General features: G+C 31.2%; 1 protein-coding gene and 1 long non-coding RNA gene across 2 annotated transcripts; one reads left to right on the top strand and one right to left on the bottom strand.

Moving 5' to 3' along the window:
- Positions 1–1,429: 1,429 nt before the first annotated feature.
- On the bottom strand, positions 1,430–5,882 carry LOC140452827 (uncharacterized). The gene is made up of 2 exons (XM_072547160.1): positions 5,158–5,882; positions 1,430–1,542 (listed from the first exon to the last, which is right to left on the bottom strand). Exon 1 carries the CDS (start codon positions 5,809–5,811, stop codon positions 5,164–5,166), a length of 648 nt encoding a protein of 215 aa, XP_072403261.1. The 5' UTR covers positions 5,812–5,882; the 3' UTR covers positions 1,430–1,542; positions 5,158–5,163.
- A 655-nt stretch (positions 5,883–6,537) lies between these two features.
- On the top strand, positions 6,538–8,984 carry LOC140439976 (uncharacterized). The gene is made up of 2 exons (XR_011950773.1): positions 6,538–6,689; positions 8,870–8,984. It is a non-coding gene; the product is annotated as an uncharacterized lncRNA (long non-coding RNA).
- Positions 8,985–9,745: the final 761 nt, after the last annotated feature.

The raw sequence follows: 9,745 nt of genomic DNA, 5'->3' as shown, positions 1-9,745 counted from the left end.
GGTTACTATCCCAAAGCGTTTTTAAAAGCGAATAAAAAAAACAAAAATTTTATCCCCATTCTTACAACACAGTTCAAAGTTAAAAGAAAACTGATTATAATAAAAATTAGAATTTGTAACGATAAAAAGTCAAGAAGATAATGAATTTTTAAAGAATATTATATGGAATTTATATGGTATCTAATAGGAACAATTCGAATTACTGGAGCGAAGTCAATCAAAATTTAACAAGTCTACGTGGTTTTTAGGAGCAATGGGAGTTTAATATCTTTTGTGCGATTAGAAACAACCAAGTTGTAGTTTTTCCTTTTTATTATGGTAACTATTTGTTTTAGGTCAAAAATATCTCAATGTATTAAAAGTAAATTTATGCAATTTTCTTTAAATAATTCTAAAAGAGCCATTTCTATATCCAACTTTATAAAAGAGACAATAATCCCAAGTAATGACAATTATTATGACATATTCATGCACGACCTGCTAAAATAAGACAATAGATTGTAATTGAAAAATTCTTTATAAAAAGGTATATTAATTTAAAAGAACCATTTCGGATTACATGACGGAACGTCTTCGAAATGACTCTTCCATAATTAATGCTGTTGCTAGGTATTCTTCTTTGATTAAAATTTTTGTGGTTTATCATACACAGCCGACTACAGGAAATTTATTTTCCAGGAAACAATAAATATCTCATCTTTAGAATTAAACCACAATTATCTTCATAAACATTGGTTATAGGGAACCCTAATACTATTTGAAAGACAACTGATATCTTATTATATATATAAGATTTGTGCCCTAATATTTGGCTTATTTCATCAGAGCGTAGGTAGCAAGATTTTGCTGAAAGTTCCAATCCTTTGTATATATATATATATATATATATATATATATATATATATATAATATATATATATATATATATATATATATATATATATATATATATATATATATATGTCTCGCAAAACAGAAAACTGAAAATGGTATATCGATGGAGGGCAACCGTATATACGTATTTCTGGCTATTGGTCGTCTTCAGTACGGTGCAGCCAAGTTAGAAAAGGATCATGTTAACTTGGGAAAGGATCACCACAGGAGCAATGCGGCCAATTTGTGACATTAGAGTTAGAAGACCCTGATGGTTTCCGGGTTGCCATCCATCGATATACCTTTTTTTGGTTTTCTGTTTTGCGAGACATACAATTACATCATTTACTTTTATTATTCACTCGCATTATTCTTTTCTATATATATATATATATATATATATATATATATATATATATATATATATATATATATATATATATATATATATATATATATATATATATATATATATATATATATGCATATGATTGTTGAGAAAACATATAATTTGCAATTAACTTTAAATTATTAAAATTATTAAAACTCAAACTAGTAATTATAATTTTTTTATTTTAAATACTAAATAACACTGTTTATAGAATCAACTTCTTTGTGACTAGGAATATAATAAACTTGTGTACCACAATGCTAGGTCCTTAGTGTCCCCTACAACAAAAAGATATGCATTTGGTATATTTTTATATATCAATAAGAAAAATGTAAAAGTCTCATAAGATATAATAAAACTTGTAAAAATTAAGGTAATTTTCCTTAAAAAAAACTCAAAAATCCTATTACTATTCTATTACAGCTATAAAAAGAACCATTAAGATGAAATATAAAGAAACGAAACCTAAAATCAGCAAATAGTCAGTAAGAGGAGGTGCATTGTAATTTCACTACCTTGTGTATTGTGTTATAAATATCCAAGACTTATGGAGAAAACTTTAGTTAAATGCTCCCAATTAGAAGTCACATAAAAACCTAAAACGGCAGAGCTAGATTTGTTTCTATAATATTAAAATGAAACACTAAAGAACTTTAACAAAACCGTTTGTTAGCAAAATAGCACAGTTAGTCAGACTACTGTAAATTGAAAAAAAAAATATATAATATACATTAAAAAAAAGGAATCACAGTTGTCTGGCATAAAAAGATCAATTTAAATAGCCATAAAAAAAAATTTAAAAACAACGAAGTTGGTATGACTTTTGCTTACTAAATAATCTGCGGAGACTATCGAAAAGTTTACCTTATGAGTATGTATGTATGAATATGTCATAGTTAAGATATTTCCATTAATTTTATATTCCTCCTTGTCGACCCTTTATTTCTTTTTTGCCTCTTTTCTAATTGGAAATAAATTGGAACAGAAGTAAATAAAGTATAGGTAAAATACAATTTGGCTTTAAATGCTGTTTTTGGAATGCCAGTTGTTGCTATTTTTTACAATGCAAATCTTGGTATAAAAATGCCTAAATCAACAAAAAGGTATTTACGCCGACTTTAGCGACTATAAGAAAAAGTTCGACACCATCAAACGTGAGAAACTTATAGAACTATGACACTAAAAACATTCAGATTATTGAAAATCTGTATAGAAACACATATACAGGAATATACTCTAAAAATCCGAAATTACTGAAAGCTTTGCCTTTGTCTAGGCTGGTGTGGGACTGCATCAAAGAATTAAATAAACTGGGAGACCAGAACAAAATTGAGCTTGTCTTAATTAGCCTCTTTCTGAGTACCAGGATATCAGGGCATCAACTTTAGAATCCAACGAATCGAACGAATCGGTAACTCTGGGAATACCAAAGGCTGCAGTTCGTAGGGCTCTAGAGTACTGGATCAGAGTCATAAGCGATATTGGAAGAGAATCCCAAAACAAACACATAGAAAAATCTTCATTGGTGGACCATGTAGAAAAAAAAACAGAGAAACTGTTAACCATATATTATGCGACTGCTAGGCGCTCGACCGTAAAAGACAAAAACTGTATGGGCAACCAAGAGGAGACCCTGGTATATTTAGGACACATCAAGCAGAAGACCTGTACAGTTTTCTACATGGTACAAATATTCTAGACTGGGTGTAAGAAACAACTAGGGGCAGCAAACACAATAAGCTTTAGCTTCAGTGATTGCAAAGATATTTTTGATCAGGCGGGCCTAGGGAGAAAAAACGACAAATAGTTATCAAAAATGTTTATTTGATGAAAAAATGCCGAAAAAATGAAAAATTGGGTACTTAAGCTCCATGCATAAAAAGAAAAACAAATAGGACCGCAATAATTGGTTTTGCTAGGAGGCTTCTCCCTAAGTGGCCTCAGGGGAATATGCTTGACATCTTCTTTAAGCAGGTTGTATGGGCAAATCATTAAAGAAATAATGGAGGAGATACCTACAACCTTAAGAAGAACAGTGGTTTTCGTCTTGATCGTTCATATACTGATAATATATTTTCTATATAAAACAGCTCATAGAAAAAATAATAGCACTTAACACTAAATTGCACATTGTATTCATGAACCCTCGAGAGGCCTATAATAATGTCCCAGTCAATTACCTGTGGAAAGCCTTAAAATCATCTTATAAAGACAATGAATGTAGTATAAAAGTCGGACAAAACTACTCAGAAACTTTAAGAGTGGTAAACGACTTTGACAAAGGTGCTACATGTAACCAACCTTATTAAAACCTTTTATAGATAAAACTGGAACACTAAAACACTAAAAAACTGGAACAAGAAATGTGGACAGATGGGAGTAAAATTGACAACTATATTCAAAGCACTTTGTTTGCTGATGGTCTAATAATTTCAGCAGAAGACAAAGATGTATCGTCTACATGATAAAAAGGCTGGAAGAAGAATGTAGAAGCTGAGGTTCCTAAATTAATATAATGAAACGCAATACATGGTCATAGCAAACACCGCAGAAAACCTGGAGATAAATTACAACTCTGTAACAAACAAATCAGTACAAATACTTGGGGATAACTTAAACAAAACAGGATTAGATGAAGTGAATATAATAAATAAAATAAAGAAAGTAAAGGCAATAACACAACAATTGCACTCGATTATATAAAGTGACGATATTACAAGCAAAACTAAGCACCAAATTTTTAAGGCAATAATGAAAAGCTGCTCACTATATTGCTAACAGACGAATGTGATAAATAAAAGAATGGAAAGTAGAATAAATGTAATGAAAATAATGTTTTGGAGAAGAAGTTGCAAATTAAAATTATTGGACAAACTGATAAACTAACGAATTAGAGAACTAATGAATGAAAAACAAAAATTACTCTGGTATGGACAAATGCGAAAAATGGACGGGACAAAAATACCTCTAGGAACTTAAAAATAAAAAAAAGAAAAAAATAGTAGGAGAAAAAAAGGACGTCCTAGATTACAGTGGAATAGACAAATAAAAACAATATTAATGAAACATAAAAAGAGAATAACGATTCATCCGATTGTAATTTAACTTGTAATATATATTACACAAAATCAAAAATATTGTTTAATATTAGAATTGTCGGAACGTTATCGAACAGTGGATTTAATAAATGAAAAATAAATGGAACCAAAAGGTGAGATGAGGTTGGCTTAGAATGGGATGCACAGCGAAGACAATATTAATAATATCGTATGGCATTTTTGCCGGATAGATCCTTTCGGACAGGTTCCGTCGAAGTTTGCATCTTTAACCCTGTTTCAAGTAGCTAGTGGCGATGTACCTACATACTATCCCAGGGGGACCGACCACTTAACGTGCCCTTTGAAGCACGGTGAGTGGCTGGTATTTTTTTAGTATATATAAAATGTATGGTTCTGAAACTTGTTATTTTCATGGTTTACTATGGGTTAATACATTTTTTGAGAATTGGCGCGAATTATTAAAAAAATCTTATTTGTTCTTTCAATTTCAAGTTCAGAAATCGTTTAAAAAATATTTGAATCTACAAATAACATTTTTCTAATTAAATTTGTAGTAAAATTGTTAAACAATGTATTATTTGCAAACATAAAATATTTATGAGAAAATATGTGTACGTATCAAAAAAAATTAAATGAAGAAAATGACTTTTAAACAAAAAATATGCCACTATAAAATAGCGATCCATTTAAGCCTCTTGTTTGTTATTAATTAAATAAAGTTCAAAATAAAGTACCAAATCTTAATAATACATAATTCAATTCTTGTAGAATCACAAGTGTCAATCTTTTGGTTGACAATAGATTGTGCCCGGAGAAGTTTTTTTTAATATTTACCTGCATTTAAGCATTTTCTTCTTCTTGACAGTGGTAATCGGTAGGTAACTTCAAACCATCTGCGTTTGCTGATTTAGCAAGAGCACATCCAGATTTGGCAGCAGCTTGAATGTAAGGTTCTGCTTTGGCAGCAAGAGCTTCACCTAATTTTGACTCTCCTACTTTCTCCATAACCTGGTGAGTTCTTTGTCTGACTAACTCAGCAATTGGGCTATTGATTACTGCATTAGCTTGCTCTTTAGCCTTGTTAAGGATACCTGTATCGTCGATTGTTTTGTATACCTTACCGGCTTCAGCTTGAGCTTTTCCAATGATTCCAGTGTCTTCGACTTTCTTGTAAAGTTGTCCGGCTGTTTGCTTGGCCTTGTCGATAACTCCAGTTTGTTCAACTCTTTTGGCAAGAGCTTCTGCACCAGCTACGGCTTTGTCGATGACTCCAGTTTCCTCAATTTTTTTGCCAATTGCTTCAGCCCCAGCTATTGCTTTGTCAATGACTCCACTATCTTCGATTCTTTTAGCAATTGCTTCGGCACGTGCAGCTGCTCTTTCCAACAAGATAGTAGCTAAATCTTTTCTTTCTGCTGGAGCGCCAGGAGCTGCAAATACCTGGCTGGCGCAAACACCAACAAGGAGTAAACAGGTGAACAACTTCATGGTTACTTGGGTAATTTTAGTTTTGAACTACTGACAATTTTTCTTGCGCTTGACTGTTATATAAGTGTTATCAGAAGGAGTCAAGATAAAAAAGGATTATCTTGCATCGATTTCCGATTTAAAAATATATATAGTTTTGAATGCGGTATATTATCTATAGAAATTAAGAGGGAAGTGGCTAATTGGATATTACAATATTATTTTTAGAAAACAAGAGATAAATAAAACCACTATTTTATAAATATTTAGAGTTGTGTTAGATACCCTTTACATATTTAACCAATACAGGGTTATTGATTAATTTGACAATGACAGCGGATCCATTATAACAAAAGATAACAAACAAGTAATAAAATTGTGCGCTGCTTTAAACTTTATATTATAATTTCATTTCAATAATACAAACGTTTCATAACGCTGTCAGAGATGTGTTCATGTAGTTTTGAAATATAACAACCTACTTGCCATTTTGCTATCAATGTTTAATTCGCTTTAATTTCCTATTGAAAAGTGTGGAATTGTATTTTATTGTACTGGATTTTACAACAGTTGTAATTATTTTTTTTAATAAAATCTTGATATTTATTGAATTGATCATTAAAGTCTCTTTATAATTATCGACAAGCAGTAAATAACAATAATAAATTACACGCATAGTTTTATAATGAAAAACGTAATTTCATAAAACAATTTATATGAATACATTATGGTATCAAATATAGAAGATAAAACACACGTACATTATTTTTTCAATAATTTTAAATACGCCACCCTAAATTCTTAGTACCAAAAACTTTTGCTTCGCTAAAGAGTGCAAATAATATGTTACCTTTTAGTGTTTCAGTGTTCCAGTTTTATCTATAAAAGGTTTTAATAAGGTTGGTTACATGTAGCATCTTTGTCAAAGTCGTTTACCACTCTTAAAGTTTCTTAGTAGTTTTGTCCGACTTTTATACTACATTCATTGTCTTCATAAGATGATTTTAAGGCTTTCCACAGGTTATTGACTGGGACATTATTATAGGCCTCTCGAGGGTTCATGAATACAATGTGCAATGTAGTGTTAAGTGCTATTATTTTTTCTATGAGCTGTTTTATATAGAAAATATATATATAGAAAACCACTGTTCTTCTTAAGGTTGTAGGTATCTCCTCCATTATTTCTTTAATGATTTGCCCATACAACCTGCTTAAAGAAGATGTCAAGCATATTCCCCTGAGACCACTTAGGGAGAAGCCTCCTAGCAAAACCAATTATTGCGGTCCTTTTTGTTTTTCTTTTTATGCATGGAGCTTAAGTACCCAATTTTTCATTTCTTCGGCATTTTTTCATCAAATAAACATTTTTGATAACTATTTGTCGTTTTTTTTTTCCCTAGGCCCGTCTGATCAAAAATATCTTTGTAATCACTAAAGCTAAAGCTTATTGTGTTTGCTGTCCCTAGTTGTTTCCTACACCCAGTCTAGAATTTTTGTACTATGTAGAAAACTGTACAGGTCTTCTGCTTGATGTGTCCTAAATATACCAGGGTCTCCTCTTGGTTGCCCATACAGTTTTTTTCTTTTACGGGCGAGCGCCTAGCAGTCGCATAATATATGGTTAACAGTTTCTAGTTCCTTATCATAGACTCTGCAGTTAAGGTTTCCATTGTAAATGCCTTTTTTGCACGGTAAACATTCCTGTTACTGTTCTCAGTTTGTTCCTGCAAATGTGAAGCAGTTCCTCTGTTTTTTTTTCTACATGGTCCACCAATGAAGATTTTTCTATGTGTTTGTTTTGAGATTGTCTTCCAATATCGCTTATGACTCTGATCCAGTACTCTAGAGCCCTACGAACTGCAGCCTTTGGTATTCCCAGAGTTACCGATTCGTTTAATTCATTGGATTCTAAAGTTGATTGGCTTTTTCGTTGCTTTCGATGCCCTGATATCCTGGTACTCAGAAAGAGCCTGATTTAGACAAGCTCAATTTTGTTCTGGTCTCCCAGTTTATTTAATTCGTTGATGCAGTCCTACACCAGCCTAGACAAAGGTAAAGCTTTCAGTAATTCTCGGATTTTTAGAGTATATTCCTGTATATGTGTTTCTATACAGATTTTCAATAATCTGAATGTTTTTAGTGTCATAGTTCTATAAGTTTGTCAAGTTTGATGGTGTCGAACTTTTTCTTATAGTCGCTAAAGTAGGCGTAAATACCTTTTTGTTGATTTAGGCATTTTTATACCAAGATTTGCATTGTAAAAAATAGCAACAACTGGCATTCCAAAAACAGCATTTAAAGCCAAATTGTATTTTACCTATACTTTATTTACTTATGTTCCAATTTATTTCCAATTAGAAAAAGAGGCAAAAAAGAAATAAAGAGTCGACAAGGAGGAATATAAAATTAATGGAAATATCTTAACTATGACATATTCATACATACATACTCATAAGGTAAACTTTTCGATAGTCTCCGCAGATTATTTAGTAAGCAAAAGTCATACCAACTTCGTTGTTTTTAAATTTTTTTTTATGGCTATTTATGTTGATCCTTTTATGCCAGACAAATGTGATTCCTTTTTTTTAAATGTATATTATATATTTTTTTTTCAATTTACGGTAGTCTGACTAACTGTGCTATTTTGCTAACAAACGGTTTTGTTAAAGTTCTTTAGTGTTTCATTGGAATATTATAGAAACAAATCTAGCTCTGCCGTTTTAGGTTTTTATGTGACAATTGGGAGCATTTAACTAAAGTTTTTTCCATAAGTCTTGGATATTTATAACACAATATATCTGTTTAATTATAAGTGTATAAGTTCTCACAAGGTACTGTTATTACTTATTATTAATTACAATGCACCTCCTCTTACTGACTATTTGCTGATTTTAGGTTTCGTTTCCTTATATTTCATCCTAATGGCTCACTTTATAGCTGTAATAGAATAGTGATAGGATTTTTGAGTTTTTTTAAGGAAAATTACCTTAATTTTTACAAGTTATTATATCTTATGAGACTTTTACATTTTTCTTATTGATATATAAAAATATACCAAATGCATATCTTTTTGTTGTAGGGACACTAAGGACCTAGCACTGTGGTACACAAGTTTATTATATTCCTAGTCACAAAGAAGTTGATTCTATAAACAGTGTTATTTAGTATTTAAAATAAAAAAATTATAATTACTAGTTTGAGTTTTAATAATTTTAATAATTTAAAGTTAATTGCAAATTATATGTTTTCTCAACAATTATATGCATATATATACACTTCTCCAAGAAATTAACGCACCACTTCAATAAATCAGTTTTATTTGTAAACAGGCAAAGAATAAAAAATAAAACTTCACCAGATTTATTCTACATTTTATTAGTAATTATAACAATAACAGAAAATATTGAAGTACAGGAGAAAAAAAATAAATAAAACGGAAAATTCTAAAAAAATAATGATAAGAAAAGTAAACTAAAATATGAAAAAAGTCTTAATAACGAGTGTTTCCACCTCTACTACGTATAACAGCCTCACATCGTTGGCCCATACTTAAAATTAATTGCCGTATTTCATTTTGGTCTAGTTCTCTCCAAATCTGGATCAACCTCTCTACCACTTCCTGTAAGTTGTTTGGTTGGATCGGTGTCGCTCTTAATCGCCTACCAAGAATATCCCCGAGATTTTCAATCGGATTTAAATCCGGACTATGTGCTGGCCATTCCATAGTGTTAATTTCTACCTCTTCTAGATAATTTCTGACGTCTGTGCAGCGTGAGGTCTGGCATTATCTTGCATTAGTAAGAAATTTTCACCGATGTAAGGAGTGAATGGTACTACATGTTGCTCCAGGATCTCCAATATGTACCTTTCAGCTGTAACAGTTCCATTTTGTATGACCACTAGATCCGTACGTGCGTTCAAAGAAATACCACCTCACACCATAACGGATCCTCCA

The sequence above is a fragment of the Diabrotica undecimpunctata genome, chromosome 1, assembly GCF_040954645.1.
Source record: "Diabrotica undecimpunctata isolate CICGRU chromosome 1, icDiaUnde3, whole genome shotgun sequence".
NCBI classification, from domain to species: Eukaryota; Metazoa; Arthropoda; class Insecta; order Coleoptera; family Chrysomelidae; genus Diabrotica; species Diabrotica undecimpunctata.
Note: the sequence above shows the minus strand (reverse complement) of the source record. Positions and strands in the feature narration are given on the sequence as shown.